The 17,344-nt window shown below is 38.4% G+C and overlaps 1 protein-coding gene and 1 pseudogene across 5 annotated transcripts in view; one reads left to right on the top strand and one right to left on the bottom strand.

Annotated features, from left to right (window-relative positions):
• SLC16A4 (solute carrier family 16 member 4) overlaps positions 1-17,344 on the top strand; it is a 28,984-nt gene that overhangs the window by 10,227 nt on the left and 1,413 nt on the right. For 3 of the 5 annotated variants that reach the window (XM_072834931.1, XM_072834927.1, XM_072834928.1), the window contains exons 7-8: positions 2,104-2,315; positions 3,334-3,427. In XM_072834931.1, coding sequence (XP_072691032.1) covers positions 2,104-2,315; positions 3,334-3,427 — 306 coding nt within the window. Of the gene's footprint in view, positions 1-2,103; positions 2,316-3,333; positions 3,428-4,989; positions 12,212-13,703; positions 14,483-17,344 lie in introns of those variants that run through there. The other 2 variants (XM_072834929.1, XM_072834930.1) reach the window with 2 other exon arrangements.
• LOC140639263 (U4 spliceosomal RNA) lies at positions 16,805-16,929 on the bottom strand (annotated as a pseudogene).

Below are 17,344 nucleotides of genomic sequence, written 5' to 3'. Positions count from 1 at the left end.
GCAGGAAAATCAGATAGCTTAATAAGGCAGAGGTTGAAAGGACTGGTTCTAGAGCTAGACTTCCTGGGTTCAGGTTTTGCTCTGTATTTCCTAGCTGTATTAACGTGGGCAAGTTAGTCACGTTCTCTGTGCCTCAATTTCCTCATCTGTATTATAGGGATAATAGTACCTATCCTCATAAGATTATCAGGATTGAATGAGCAATGCAGGAAGAGTTTAGAATAGTACCTGGCCCATCATAAGCTTTCAATAATGTTCTATAAGTATGTGTAGCTAAGAATTTTCCCCCTTGCACTCATAGTAAGACAGATAAGTACACCTGTTAAGGCCATTCATTGATGACTGGGCTGATGACTGGGCAAATTACAATGTTATGAAAATCATTTTAGTGGAGTATAAAAATGTAAGGAAGTAAAATGCTTAGTTTTTTTTTTAAAGGAAGTGGGTTTCTCTCAATACACACAATAGGAATGTTAAAAAAATGAAAAGGGATGACATGGAAATGAACTGTTCTAAACATCTGGAAATTCTAAGTAGCCTGATATTAACTTTTCTTTCCCGAATTTCTTCAAGATTGCTTACTCAGTCCTCACAAAACTGACTATACCCCATTCCTGCAACTGCAAAGATACCCCACACTTCAGCCAACTGAGCCTTGTGTAAACAAGAAAATGATACATAGCTAAACTGCTTTTTTCACTAAAATGTCTGGTAGTCCTCAATTTAGATCAGATTAGGTGGTGCAACAGGACCACAGAACATAAAGAACATATGAATGTAACAAAGTTTCCATACGTATCCTAGGAAATAACCAAAAATAGAAGTAGACTAGTATGCATTTTCTGTCCCCCCCTCCACCGCCCAACTTTTTTTTTGTGGAGCAATTTAGGAAGAATTTAAAGTACAAAGCAACTGTAGCACATGCTACTCCTGGTAAAATGTTTCATTATTTAAATGCTACATTAGTTCATAATCAATAAAAAATAAGAATGTTCTGTTACCATGAAACTGAGATATGTGATTCTTAAATTTTGTTTACACCCTAGCTCTACTGTTCAAAATGATCATGCATTTCCAGATTTCCAAAAAAGCAAAATAAAACAAACAACATATTTTCTGCCTATTTCCAAGTTAAGCATCATACCCTTAAAAGGAGCACTTAATTACCAAAACCTTATGTACAATCATAAGAACGAGTCCCAATCTATTTTTCTTCAGCATAAGGCTTTATTATTTATAATGTCCAGTTTTCCACCATAGTCAGCAACACTGACTACAAGATCTACCAGTCTTTCAGAACTCTCCCTCACCTGAGGGAGGCAGGAGGCTTCTTCTTTTTCTTCTTCTTTTTTTTTTTAAGATTTTTTATTTATTTATTCATAGAGACAGAGACAGAGACAGAAACCGAGAGAGAGAGAGAGAGAGAGAGAGAGAGAGAGAGAGAGAGGCAGAGACACAGGCAGGGGGAGAAGCAGGCTCCATGCAGAGAGCCTAACATGGAACTGGATCCAGGGTCTCCAGGATCATGCCCTAGGCAGCAGGCGGCGCTAAACCGTTGCGCCACCGGGGCTGCCCGCCCCCCCCCCCGCCCCTTTTTAAATGATTTTACTTATCTATTCATGAGAGACAGAGAGAGAGAGAGAGGGGCAGAGACACAGGCTGAGGGAGAAGCAGGCTCCATGCAGGGAGCCCCATGTGGGACTCGATCCAGGGTGTCCAGGATCAGGCCCTGGGCTGAAGGTGGTGCTAAACTGCTGAGGCACCTGAGATGCCTGAGGAAGGCCCTGGGTCCTCTGTAACCAGAGATTCCTAGTTAGGTGGTACAAGCTTTCCAAACATGATGAGAAAAAAAAAACAAAAAAACCGGAGGGGTCCTCTACCCAACTCTGGAGGAGCCTTTTTGGCATTGTATTTGATGTATTTGGAACAAGTAAATAAATGATAGAATCTACTGAGAGATAAATGAGACCATTTTTCTATGTCCTTGACTCAGGATGAAAGTCCTATTACTTAGGGAAAAAGGTCTTATGCAGTTAACACTTTCCAAAGGGGCTAGGGAAAAAGGAATAAGGATTTCATAGGGCCATTTCAATCTTGTTCCAGGTATCACTGAGACGGTCAGTCAGATAATCGCTGGATGGGTTGCTGATCAAAACTGGATCAAGAAGTATCATTACCACAAGTCTTACCTCATCCTCTGTGGCATCACTAACCTGCTTGCTCCTCTGGCCACTACATTTCCACTACTTATGACCTATACCATCTTCTTTGCCGTTTTCGCTGGTGGTTACCTGGCAATGATACTTCCTGTACTGGTGAGTAGACATACTCATTAACAGTGTTAATTCATTTAGTAAAACCAAGTATTAATAATAACCTCCCCAAAGATAATACATATTTTGTATTAATTTTGTAATTTAAAAAAATCATATGCAAGGCCTCACAAACCTGGTAGCTATATCCTATCCAGTTTTTCGTTTTACCTCTGAGGGGACAAATGATGGGAAGACTATCTACATGAAAAAAGAAAAAAAAGCAAAAAAGGGATCAGCAGGATTCCACTTTGCTTCAGTCTCCCAAAAGGTTAGGTTTCTGCTTACTTCTTTCAGCTCCAGAAATTTGACTCCTTCTAAGACACCACCTTGAGGGGTTCCCTCAGAGAAAAACGGGCTTCCTGACCAGTGTGGCTCCTCTCTTGCTGAAGGAAGTTCTATGTACTTTAATAGGGATATTGTTTAATTTCTCTCTGTTTTGACCCCAAATTGACTTAAAGTCCTGTACCCAAAAGCAATGGAAATACTCAAATACTTCATGGAGTCTTCTTAGAACTTAGGTGCTGAATGTACTGGAACAGAATCCCAGGGAAACTTCTGGCCTGATACTAATATTCGTGTAAGGGCTGTAGGATATTATATGAGGCTTTTGCAAAAACCAAACTTTCTAAAGCTGAAATCAACCTGGGAAGATGGACTTCTTACAGACCAGTGGCTGGTATTTAGCCATAGGTGGATTTGGGAATACCACTGTTGGCTCAGAATATAAATACCACTTCCTAATAGAGAAAAGCAGTGAAGGTGAGGGGAGAAAAAGTACCCTTGAGACACCTCAAAGATTTAAAATAAACCCCATGTTCCTTACTAATATAATGAAAACACTGCCTGCCTGGCACAATTACTCTTCCCTGTTTGCCTCAGCTCTTTTATAGTATCAAGGCAAAGGGCCATCCAAATCACCTAAGAAGTCAACTGCTCATAGTATTTATCCCTTTGCAAGCATAGGTCTCTACAGAACTTCGCCCTCAATATAGCTAACACTGGATTCTAATCCCTTTAGGTTGATCTGTCTGGGAATTCTAGAGCACATCAGTTCTTGGGACTTGCCAGTTTCTTTGCTGGGATGGCTGTCCTTTCTGGACCACCGATAGCAGGTAATAGCCCAGCTGTATTCTGAACAAACTTCAACAGCTATGAAAGAAAATGATCCATTATGAATGGTAACATACAATGACAGTATCGGGGTAAAAAACTGATGAGATTTCCGCTGTTCCTACATTGACTCTCAACACTCCATCACCAACCCAGGAGAATCTGAGGATTTACACAATAGATAGTAAGAGGTTAACTAAGCACCTTCTTACATTATCTTGGGAGTCTTAGAACTGTGTGTGTCTACTTGCCAGGGGAGACAGCCCAGAGTTTTATATGATTCTTAAAGACCTATGATGTCTTCAACCAACCAACCAACCAACCAACCAACCAACCACTAGCATCTTTTATCTGAGCAGGAGTCATTAAAGAACTTAAAGGCTGCCTGACCCCTTTGCTCTTCAGATGAGCTATACACATAGCTGCCCAGGGCTTCCCAGCATCTTTTATTTTCCAAGAGGGATGATGGAGGCCCTTCATATTCTATCTGTACTGAAGGTGGGGGGACACTTGGCCTACAGGCCAGAATCTCTATGGAAAGGATGTGTGGGGCTAGCCACTGGTAAATATTAAATACAAGTACAGGAAAAATATTAAATACAAGTACAGGAGTTCTGATTATTTAAGCTAGCATTAAGACTGAAACATTATTTTGTATGCACTTTTAACCTAAATGGACATTTTGTGCATGCTGAACATTTAATCCAAGACTCTTGACTACTCACACAGAAATATTTCTAGAGAAGACTTAAACTTTAGTGTTTTACACACTACAGGTTCTCAATGTTTACATGTACAAATTACTACAGAATTTTCAATCATACACAAAAAGGAATTCAGCTTAAAATTTCCTTTTACTACCTTCAATCCTGAAGTGAAACAGAAAAGATACGATTTTGTCTATCATTTTTTAAAAACTAAGTTTTATGATGATCCTATTTAGGTGTGCAGCTAAATGTAAGACCTAGAAAAAGGCAAATATCAAAAGGGAAAGTATAAGATTAATAACAAAAATTACTGGAAAGAAAGCAAACACCATTAACTGAAGTTCAATCTAGGAAAATTTTTCTAAGCTAAAAGTGTATACAAATATACAACCAACCCCTATTCGTGTTTACAAGCACACCTTAGCCCATGTGGTCTAGCTTAGCCTATACCTCACACCTGGAAAGCAGGCTTGAAATTTTAAATTCAGGTTCAGAACTGTGATTTAGGGACTGGTAACAGGAGACCACAGAGGTGCCTAGCTGAGCAGCGCTATAGCTAGTGCCAGCGAGCTAGAAAAAACAGAGCTCAAATATAGCTTGCGCCCATGCATTTTCTTGATCTTTTTTTTTTTTTTTAATCCTTCTTCACTGGCCATCCCAGTGATGCCTTCAAACTTTCCAAGCCTATTAGGTCCAAAGCAGAGGGAGATAATAAATACCAGGGCACAGAGTATCTTATTCAAATGATAAAGGCAGGTAACATGTTTAGAGATTTCAAGTTTTGTATGTTTTTATATACATCTTAAAATGTTTCAAGAGTTCAATACATGAGAAGTTTTTTTTTTTTTTTTTTTAAGATTTTATTTATTTATTCATGAGAGACACAGAGAAAGTGGCAGAGACATAGGAAGAAGGAGAAGCAGGCTCCATGCTGGGAGCCCAATGTGGAATGTGGAACTTGATCCCGGGACTCCAGGATCACGCCAGATGTGTGTTGGGTCTTAAAACCAATTTGTTGGGTCATGATCTTTAAAATTTTTTTAATGAAGAAGAATAGACTAGGGGCACCTGGGTGGTACAGTCAGTTGAGCACCCAACTCTTGGTTTCAGCTCAGGTCATGATCTCAGGGTCCTGGGATGGAGCCCCACGTTAGGCAACATGCTCTGCAGGGACTCTGCTTTTCTCTTTCCCTCTGTCCCTTGCCCCTGCTCTCTCGCTATCTTATTTAAAAAAAAGAAAAAGAATAGACTACAACAGAACAGCTTAAAAAACACCGCATCACTTTATTTTAAATTTTTAGTTCATACACACACACACACACACACACCTGTGTAATATAAAGTATATGTGATATCAAACACACATTTCTTACAGTCAATGAGTCAAAAAAAAATTTACAATCCTTTTATTACCCAATGTCCACAATACCCTAGGTACTATATAAGGAGAGCTCATGAAAAGAATTTTTAAACACTAATTCTGAGAATATTATCTAGGCATCATAAATTGTATAAGTTCTACAAAATAGTCAAAGGAAATGATAAGGCTGATGCTGATAGCTTATATAAAGATTTTTAGTCTGGGAGTTGCTCACAGTATCTTAAGATTATAATAATTAAATATAAAATTCAGTTAAATTTCCTTTTTTATACCATGATCTCTCACCGACAGCAAGGCTAAGCATCTTGTTAAAGGGAGAAACTTCAGTAAGTCCTTACTCATGTTAAGTCATTCCTCAGTGAAACGACAAAGAGAATTTTACAAAGGCCATTAGACTTGTTCCTAACTTCTGACTCCAGCAGCAAGGACCAAAGAAACATCAGAGATGTTGATTTACAGATTGACTCAGCTCTCAACAGGTATGGGCAGTCACTTTATCGCCTTCAGCTTTAACTAAATCCAAAGTCTTACTGGTTATAAAGTATTAAATTCTCAACCAAATTTAGATTTTCAGAACTGCAGGAGATGCTCATTTTGTACTTACCTAGATCTGTTATTATCAAATTGCAAAACCTGAAATTCCTAGAAAAGATTACAGGCATATTACAGGCATAGGAATCTAGCAAACAGTAAGACTTTTCACAATAACCCTCAGTTAAAACACCAGTTAAAAACTGTAACATCAATTACATGAACAGTATTTTCTCCTTCCTGTATGGAAATGAAAAAAGAAAAACAAGTTAGTCCTACACAGCATATTTTAATAATTCAAGGAAAGAAAAAAAAAAGCATAAGAAACCCATAGGAATCATATGACTGAGTTTTTAAAAAATACTTTTCTTTTAAAAAATGTAAATAGAGCATACAGGCAAGACCTTCAGAAACCTTGATTAAATATGGTAAGAAACATAGGGGCAACAACATGTATCAGATCTCAAATGAAAATAACAGACCTGGACAGAAATGGAAAGAAGTAAAAAAATTACGCCCCACACCCAGTCTGCTTCTTCTACCCCACAGCCCCTCCTATTCCTAACCCTGTGACAAATTCAGTGTTAGTTTCCTGACCTAGAGTAGTCAACAGACCTAAGTGTAGGTCAAATGTCACTGCTCATCCAACCCCAACTGCTATTTTTTGCTGGTAGATGACATCTAGAGCTACAAGTTGGCCCAGACGGAAGCCTTGGAAGATTGTAGAAAAATAAAAAGTACTAATGTTTTAAAACTTTACTATATTTGTAGTTAATCCCTGTTAACAAAAATGAACCTGCAAAAAGCACTATAAATACAAAAATCATGCTCTGGGCAAACCAAGCATATAATCATATTCCCTGACATATAAGCAGGAATGTGAAATTTCTAATCTTATATCCAACACATTTGACATGTGAGCTCAAAAACGCTAAAGGCTCAGTTTCACTTAAAAACATCACCATCGGGGATCCCTGGGTGGCTTGGTGTTTTGGCGCCTGCCTCTGGCACAGGGCACGATCCTGAAGCCTCGGGATTGAGTCCTGTGTCAGGCTCCCGGCATGAAGCCTGCTTCTCCCTCTGCCTGTGTTTCTGCCTCTCTCTCTATCATGAATAAATAAATAAATCTTAAAAAAAAAACAAACAAAAAAAACAGCACCACCACCACCAAGGTGCCTATAAAACAAAACTGAATACAGTTCCCCTCTCTTCCACTGCCAATGGATGAATGCCTATATCACGCTAATATATACATTTTAGATATATTTAAAATCAATCATAAATATAACCTGAAAATGCTCTTAAACTACCACCAGTTAATTATTTGATTATAATTCAGTATTCATTCAATAATCATCAAGCAATTAGCACAGCGCTCTCCTAGCTGCTATAGGGAACACAGAAGACAGAAGTCATTCTGTTAATGTTCTTCTACAGTGCCTAGGGTCATGGTGCAGCACTGTCACATAAACTGCCAGAAATTAATACTAAGGACAATGGTTTAGAGCCTCTAAAACTAAGAATTATTAGAATATATATTCTTTCTCGACTTCATTAATTGAAAATCTGGTTAAGTCACTATAATTTAGTTAATATGAAAATGAGTTAACTCTGTTTTACCTTTATTTTTTATTTTTTTGAGATTTTATTTATTCATGAGAGACACAGAGAGGGAGAAGCAGGCTCCTTGCAGGGAGCCTAATTTGGGACTCTATCCCAGGACCCTAGGATTAACTGAGCCACCCAAGCGTACCTGGAAAGCCATTTCTTAACACTGAACTATAAGTTGATTCTATTCCAATTAAGTTAAATAGTTTCTAAAGGAGAAGTGCATCTCCCTCGTGCTGTTAATTGTTAACCTCACACCACATCAACAATACCATGAGGGAAACTGGTAATCTTACACTAACTCATCTGTGTTTTACAATGGCTAAAATGGAAGTTCACCCATCTAAGCTGGTTTCTTGTTCCATTAACCCAGATAAGGTCATCTCCTCATGAAATGGTCACTCCTTCTCTCTATTCTATCCTCATTTCAGATACAACATGAAACATATTCCACCTGTTGCTCAGTCCACCTTCTACCAACCATGTCCACTATAGTTTTATTATCTTGGCCTATCAGCTGAAAATTTCTCTAAGACTTGAAATTTTATTTGGAAAAATATAAAACAGCTCAACCTTTTGATCTGCTATAAATCTACTTTGGAGGCTGGGGTAGGTAGAGGTAAGAAGGCAGAGCAGACTTCTCTGTCCTCTAAATCCTGGGGAATATATTATATCCTAAAGAAGCAAAAGAAAATCATACAGATTAGTTATTCTGTGATTATTTTCCCCATAAACAATAATGCCCCCCAAAATTGTAGTTTCAGTATTCCTCAGATTGATGAATTCCTACAGAAACATCAAAAATAAATTCTATATAGTGCTCTACTGTGGTTAAAAAGAGGGCAGGGTGGGGTAGCCTTTCCTTCACAAAGCAAAAAAAAAATCAAGCTTCAAAATCCTAACACACAGCACGATCCTTTTAATGAAATTCATAGCATAGAGCAAATACTTACAGCACTCTTGGTAAATCTTACTTATGTGTGGACTTTAGAGAGCTGCTGTCTTAAAAGGCAGTAAGGTTTGGGACACCTGGGTGGCTCACTTGAGCAGCTGACCCTTGGTTTTGGCTCGGGTCACAGTCTGGGGTTGTGAGATCAAGCACTGCATGGGGCTCTGCACTCAGCACAGACTGCTTGTCCCTCTCCCTTCCTCTCCCCCTGCTCTCTAATAATTAAAAAAACAAAAAACAAAAAACCTTAGAAAAAGGCAGTGAGGTTTAAATATGCTAAAACCATGTTTCCCAAGATTTTTCCCATGATGGCCGTATAGAAAATGTTTATATAGTATACCCTAAAATGAAAAGGCTGCTAATAGCCAGCCAACAGGTCCAGTGACTCAGATGACTAAAGATCATTTGTATTTGTACACCTTGGAAGTCTGCCACTATGCCCCAGCCCAATGGCTGGAAGTTCTAATTCAACACTGGCTAGTCACTTATGGAATTCTCAACCACTAAATTGAACTACATTCAAGGAACTTGGGAATTAAAGGGCCTGCTAGGTATATTTCAAGTTTTAACAAGATGACCAATAATAAAATTAGAGTAGTAATCCTAATAAAAAGGATTCATGGGGCGCCTGGGTGGCTCAGTCAGTTAAGTGTCCAACTCTTGATTTCAGGTCAGGTCATTATTGTGGGGTTATGGGATCAAACCCTGCTTCAGGCTTCATGCTCAGCAGGCAGTTGGCTTGAGTTTCTCTCCCTCTGTCCCTCCCCCTGCTCGAATGCTCTCTCTTTAAAATAAAGTACATCTTTTTTTTTAAAGATTTTATTTATTTATTCACGAGAGAGACACACACACACACGCACACAGAGAGGCAGAGACACAAGCAGAAGGAGAAGAGGCTCCATGCAGGGAGCCCAACGTGGGACTTGATCCCAGATCCCAGGATCAGGACCTGAGCCGCTGCTGAGCCATCCAGACGTCCCAAATAAAGTAAATCTTAAAAAAAAAAAAAAAAAGCAAAAAAAAAAAAAAAGAAGCTCAACAATCTAGTTCTGAGATCAGAGGTATTTCTTTATTTCTTTCTTAGGATGTTACACTCATTTTTAAATACCCATGGCTTTGCCCATAGAATGACAGAATAATTTAAAAGTGTTGGCTTTAAAAAAAAATAAATTTAGAATCCTATGTTAAATATCAAGTTTGAGGGATCCCTGGGTGGTGCAGCGGTTTGGCGCCTGCCTTTGGCCCAGGGCGCGATCCTGGAGACCCGGGATCGAATCCCACATCAGGCTCCCCGTGCATGGAGCCTGCTTCTCCCTCTGCCTGTGTCTCTGCCCCTCTCTCTCTCTCTCTCTCTCTCTCTCTCTCTCTCTCTCTCTGTGACTATCACTTGCAAAACTGTTTATGGAAGCTGACCCCTATCTTTTTAGCTGTTTTATATTATCACAAGACATATTATTAGACATTTCTGCTTAAAATAGGGTTGTAGCCATAGACATAAAAAAATAATTTGGACTGTAATTTTACTGTACATAAGAACTGACTGGGTCACCCATGAATTATGCTTAAGGGAAGCCAATGAATCTGCTCGATTAACATGCATCTCAGATGAATCTGAGGCAAGTAGTTTGTAAACACTGAGGAAAAGCTTACAAGGGCACTTTAGCTTAGGCAGTCTTTTTTTTTTTTTTTTTTTTAGCTTAGGCAGTCTGTACCAGCTGCCAGTGTCCTATTCCTCAGACTGCTGGCTACAGACAGTAATACTCAGCATGCACTGAACACTTAGATGGATGCACACTCTTCTGGATTATGGTTAATTACATTATCTTGGCTTTATCATTCACAGTGCTTTTGCTAGGACCACAAAGAAACCCCGTCCTTTGAATGCCAACTTACGTGTTTACATTTAAAGCAGTTAGAATATGATAGGTTCTCTACCAAACAACGATTTCCTTTAAAAATATACACTCAAGAGCCTTAAACTGTTTAGGGCTGAAAGTGCATTTGTACACAGCTTTTCTATATTATTACCAAAAAAGCACAGAGATCTAATAAAATCAGACCAAATTAGAGTCTCTTTTACTTTCAGTGGTAGAAAAAGGCTGATCATTAACCAAATACGGTAGATGTTTCAATACAAATGAAGCCCTGAACTTAACTTACTTAGTAGTCATGTAAATCTAAGCTTGATTATGACAGCTAATAGTTCATAAAACAATAATATGACATAGCCCTAGATGCTACACTTCATTCATATTTGCTAATTTTATAAATATAAATATAAACTAAATACTCAACTGTATGATTAATCTACTGAATGGCAAATGGATCTTAGAATTCTAAAAATATGCTAATATCTCAGTTATCAAGTATGAATAAGAAAAAGATTTACATTTTTTTTTTTTTTTTAATTTGAGAGAGAGAGCATGGCAGGGCGCGGGGAGCGGCAGAGGGAGAAGTAGACTCCCCCTTGAGTAGGGGGGCCCGACATGAGGTTCAATCCCAGGACCTGGATATCATGACTTGAGTCCGAGACAGACATCCAACCAACTGAGCCATTCAGGCGCTCCAAGAGAAACAGATTTAAAACTAATCATTTCATTAAATTTTGCATGGAAATACGTGGAGAGTTCTAAAATACGCTAAATAATTCCCTGTCCTGGTAAGAAAATATATTAAATATGTTTTAATCTTTAATGTTTCAGAAAAACATCATTCTGACTTTAAATGTGTATGTGAAATGAAAGGCTTATTACCAATCTTCTGGGATTTATAAAGACAACCACTACAACCCATTTCTCCTCCTTTCTAGAAATCTGAGACTGTCATCTTGCCTGTCTCTTTGATATTTGAAGGGCAATCACAATCAACATAATACAGACTTCTCCTAGCTGATTTCACTCTTTTGCTCAACTCCAAGAAACATTTCACTGAGGTCACTGATCCAACAAGGAGTCAACACGTAAAAAACAAGTTAAATTAGCTGAATTTAAGAGGCTAATAAAACATTCCATTCATTCATTACATTAAGAACAGAAAATAAAGCTAATGAAGCGAACAAAAAAATTAAATGTCTATATCAGAACCAAATAAAAAAAAAAACAAAGGATAGGAGATAAAGACATACACAGACCAAAAAGAGAAGAGGGTATACTATACACATTCAGTGAGAAATCAAGTTCCAAAATATAGATGAAAATGAAAAGATATAGCATAAGCTCCATGAAGGCAGATATTTCTATGTGTTTCATTCACAGATATGCTCCCAGTAGCTAAAACTGTGCTGGCATACAGCACCAAAACTTCTTTGAATAAATGATCAGAGTAACAGCCTTAACTTTAAAAATTTTTTTTAGGATCAAAAGCCAATTTGCGGGCAGCCCTAGTGGCCCAGCAGTTTAGCACTGCCTTCAGCCCAGGGTGTGATGATCCTGGAGACCTGGGATCAGTACTGAGTCCCGCGTTGGGCTCCCTGCATGGAGCCTGCTTCTCCCTCTTCCTATGTCTCTGCCTCTCTCTCTCTGTGCCTCTCATGAATAAATAAAATCTTAAAAAAAAAAAAAAAAGCCATTTTGCATCTACAAACATAATAAGCATGCAATACTTTAGAAAAGAGGTTTCTCAGAGTATGGTCAGTGGACATCTGGAGGTCCTGAGAACTTTTTAGGAAGCCTAAAAAGGCAAAACTATCATAATAATACTAGGTTGTTATTTGCCATTTCACAGGGCTGACTTTTACAACAATGTTTAAAGACCAGTGCCTTGCACAAATATTCTTTGCCACCACATACTCATAGTTTTTTAAAGTGTTTCATTTTAAAAAGTTCCGTCAAATACTAAATTAAAAAAAAAAAAAAAAAAAAAAGGAAAAATGCTTTCTACACCATGAAAAAAAAAAAACATTTTCGTATGTGCCATTAGCCAAATGATTTTGTGGACCGACCCATTCTTGCTTTAAAAGAACATTCTGGGGCAGCCTGGATGGCTCAGCGGTTTAGCGCCGCCTTCAGCCCAGGGTGTGATCCTGGAGACCGGGGATCAAGTCCCACGTCGGGTTCCCTGCATGGAGCCTGCGTCTCCGCCTCTCTCTGTGTGTGTCTCTCATGAATGAATGGATGAATGAATGAATGAATACATACATACATACATACATAAATAAATCTTTAAAAAAATAAAAGAACATTCTGATTTCAGGAGACTTACACTCATCATTTAACACATTTGACTAGTCACTTCCTTTTCACATGTTCTCACAGCCTCCTGAACCTTCCCTTCTTAGCCCTCATGATATGTGTAAGTCACGTGTTAGTACCTAACTCCTCACAGAACTGTACAGTCTGTGAAGGCAGGGAGCACATCTGTTTTGGCTCACTACCATTCTCTTCTCCAACAACTAGCACACTATTGGGAACATAATATAAATATTGAAATGTTTGTTCAGTGAGGAAAAAAAGATAACCAATTCTCTCACTTTTTTCTTTGGAAAATAGTAGTAATTCACAATTATTCTCTTTTTAAAAAATTTTTATTTCTTCATGAGAGACAGAGAGAAAGGTTGAGACAGAGGGATTCCAAGATTCCTTGGGAGGCATTCCCCACAATTATTTTCTTTGTAAGAACAGTAGCCTTCTAATAAGATTCATCATAAAATTAGGGGCCTTGGGTGGCTCAGTCAGTTAAGCATCTGCCTTTGGCCCAGGTCATGATCCTGGGGTTCTGGAATTGAGCCCACATCCAGGCTCCCTGCTCAGTGGGGAGTCTGCTTCTCCCTCTGTGAGCATGCTCTCTCAAATAAAATCTTTTAAAAAAGAAGATTCATAGTAAAATCAGATTGTATGTGTCCCTAACTTTCCCCAACTTCCACTGTAAGACAGGAGATGAGTTCTGGGTCTATGAGGACATTTTTCCACACAGGGTTAAGTCCCTAACTCAGGTGGAACAGATTTAACTTTATCAATAGAAAATAAGGCAGGCAGCTTAACTCCCTAATATATCACAATACATTCTAGGAATTATAGGAGGCTCCTTCCCTTGACACAGTGGATGGCTGAGAATTACTACCTGAAAGGTCCGCTTCACTAACAGACACCACTCCTTCCTTCCAGGCTGGTTATATGATTACACCCAGACATACACTGGCTCCTTCTACTTCTCTGGTACATGCTATCTCCTCTCTTCAGTTTCCCTGTTCTTTGTACCGTTGGCTGAGAGATGGAAAAACAGTGCCTGACCAGAAAGGAAAAGGACTGCAATCAAACGAGAGCTTAACAAAACACAATCTAAACTAAGAAGTCACTGGAAACAAAAGCTTGGAAGAAACCAATTTCCTCGTTTGTAAAATGAAAAGGCAAACCAGATAGTTTTTAAGGTTTCTTTTTTTTACATTCCGAGGAATACCTAATTGATAGAAAAGAGCCACTTAAACTAAGCTGTTTGTTAGTATTTAATCAAACAGGCTAAAGTCTTCATCAGTGAAAACAACTACCTTAGGTATTAAAATATAATTCTTAATGTGCTATAATAATAAATTGACAAAACTCTCAACTGTGCCTTGGTAATCCAGCCATTAAAATATATGGAGATGGGGGATCCCTGGGTGGCTCCGCAGTTTAGCATGCCTGCCTTCGGCCCAGGGCATGATCCTGGAGTCCTAGGATCGTGTCCCACATCAGGCTCCCTCCATGGAACCTGCTTCTCCCTCTGCCTGTATCTCTGCCTGCCTCTCTGTGTCTCTCATGAATAAATAAATAAAATCTTTGGGGAAAAAATATGGAGATGAAAAACTATTTTGTTAGTGTAAACAATTATTAAATGTAGCCACTGGTTGACTATGACTCTGAAATCTGAATGAATATTAAAACCTTGTTGAGTGACAAGAATGGTATACACCCTCCAGAGAGTTTATCTTTCCTTATTAGAAATAATCTGTTTCCATTATTTTGTTTCCTAAATTTTCTATGATAAATGTGTATTGTTATGTAATAAAAACTAACAATAGCCGAAAAAGAGAGCACTTGGGTTGCACTCGGTTAAGCACCCAACTCTTGGTTTCAGCTCTGGTCATGTCCTCAAGATTGTGACATCAAGCCCCGAGTTGGGCTCCATGCTTACTGCAGAGTCTGCTTGAGTTTCTCTCTACCTTTCCCTCTGCCACTCCTACTCATGCTCTGTCTCTAAAATAAATAAATCTTTAAACACTTTTTTTTTAATTACCAAAGGAAACCCCTCCTTTATTTCAAGATCATTTGAATACTATTCCTGCCCATTTAAACAATATTACTTTTCACTAAATCTACTTATCTAAAATATTCAAACTAAACGATCTAGATGTGTCTTTAGAACCACAGATTTTAGGGGCACCTGGATGGCTCAGTTAGTTGGGCATCTGACTTTTGGTTTCGACACAGGTTGTGATCTTCGAGTCATGGATTCCAGGCCCATGTCAGACTCCATGCTCAGTAGGGAAACTGCTTAGAGTTCTCTTCCTCTCCATCTGCCCCTCCCCTACAAGTGTGTGAGCCTGCACTCGCGCTCTAATAATGATATCTTTAAAAAAATACAAGTTTTATAAGAAGATTAAGTAAGTAGCTTTTAATGGAAGAAATATTTAAACTACTCTTCTTAAATATGGAATAATTATGTTAACTAATAATATCATTCAGAAATGATAGAAATGTAAGAAATTACATGTAAATAGAGAGCTCTTCATTTCATTATTTGGGTGATTTTTTTTTTAAAGTTTTTTTATTTATTTATGATAGTCACACAGAGAGAGAGAGAAAGAGAGGCAGAGACATAGGCAGAGGGAGAAGCAGGCTCCATGCACCGGGAGCCCGATGTGGGATTTGATCCCAGGTCTCCAGGATCGCGCTCTGGGCCAAAGGCAGGCGCTAAACCGCTGCGCCACCCAGGGATCCCAATTTGGGTGATTTTAAGAGGAAAGAAAATACCTAGGGTTCTCTGTAATACCAAGATCCCTTAAAATCTCTTTCAGGAGACTCTTTCAAACTATTGTTATTAAAAATAACAATTAAAATTAAATAATTGAAAAAATTAAATAATTAAAATAAATCATTAAAAATTAAGCTAATAATATTATTACTCTATCTTCCCATTCCTTTATTTTTTTTTAAGATTTTATTTATTTATTCATGAGAGACACAGAAAGAGAGGCAGAGACATAGGCAGAGAGAAGCAGGCTCCATGCAGGGAGCCTGATGTGGGTGGGACTCAATCCCGGGAGTCCAGGACCATGCCCTGGGCCAAAGGCAGGCACTAAACCACTGAGCCATCCAGGAATCCCCATCCTCTCTGCTTTAAAATATCTATTGATTCCCTATAGAGAAAAAAGACTAAACTGAAAGCCTGGCTTTAGCTCCAAAATACCGTACCCGCTCACTCCCTGTTTATGCCTCTGTGCAAGCTTTGCTACCACCTACAGTCCCAAAGCTTGCCTTTCTCCCTCAGGCATAGTCTCATTCCTCACAAGTTGACTCACTCAAAGGCCACCTTTTCTGGAGACTTCGCCTAACAGGAAGTCAATCTCTGGTCATGATTTCTGTCCACTTTTCTACATGAGTTTACATTATCATTTTTCCATTAGTTTGCAAGATCAACAAGTTGGATGGTGTTCTACTGATTTTTTCCCCCAGCATAAACTTTGGAACCTAATTAATCTGGGTTCAACTCTCAATTATCTTAAAAACAGAAGTTGATCCTATTTAAAACAGGTTTTACGTTTAGATATAAATGTCTAACATTTTTATATTTTAGACGTAAGACAATATGAAAGCAAAGCAAAACAAACACCATCCTCTTACACAGACAGCAAAAACAGTTAATAATAAATTCCAAAAAAAAAATAAATAAATTCCACTCTGCTGCTTGTTACCATATGACCTCATCAATGTCATTCAACCTGAGCCCCACTTTTCTCCTCTGTACATGCGGATAACAGCACCAGCCCACCTCACAGATACACTGTGAGGATTGAATGAAAATACTCCTGTACTAAGCAAAATAACCCTCAGATACAGCAGCTGCTAATTTCCTTTCTTCTGCTTTCTAAATCCTTTCTATGTCAAAACAGAAGACAAAAGCAATCAACAAAACCACTCTCATCCATCCTCCCTTCTCTTGGAATACTTTTCTTAAAAGAGACTTTACCTAGAACAATGAGATTCTTTCCTCCTAAGAAAGCAGACTGTACATTTTAAGTAGGACCAACTAAAGAACTCCAAGTTGAATTCTGATTTGGGAAAAGTTTTCAATTAGCAATAATCGCGCCTTGGATAAACCTCATTGGCTATGATACTGCCACTGCGCAAAGCTTCCGATTTGAACAGGCTTTATGAATCTTATGCAACAGAGCAACTCTTCATCTGCTCAATGACAGTAGCCCCTGAACCTGGGTGGTGTGGATTAAGAAAGTCTGATTCCCTAGGCCACAAGACGTTGAAGACAGTTATAACTAATGTATTCCTTGTATTAACAACAACTTATGATGTTCCTATTCATTTTATTACTTTTCTTTGGACAATATTATAAGATGCCATACATTTTTAAGAATCCATAATCTAGAAATACTATCCCAGCTATATATGGAGTTTCAAGAAAATCAAAATAGTTCACTGATTTTCTTTCCCCTTTGCCCTTAATAGATCCCTAGGAGACAAAGAGGAAACAAATATTAGACTCAGGATACACAACCATACGTGTTTGGAGTGGTAGGGTGGTAAACAACTTT

The sequence above is a fragment of the Canis lupus genome, chromosome 8 (assembly GCF_048164855.1).
Source record: "Canis lupus baileyi chromosome 8, mCanLup2.hap1, whole genome shotgun sequence".
Taxonomy (NCBI): domain Eukaryota; kingdom Metazoa; phylum Chordata; class Mammalia; order Carnivora; family Canidae; genus Canis; species Canis lupus.
This window is presented reverse-complemented; position numbering and strand designations above follow the sequence as displayed.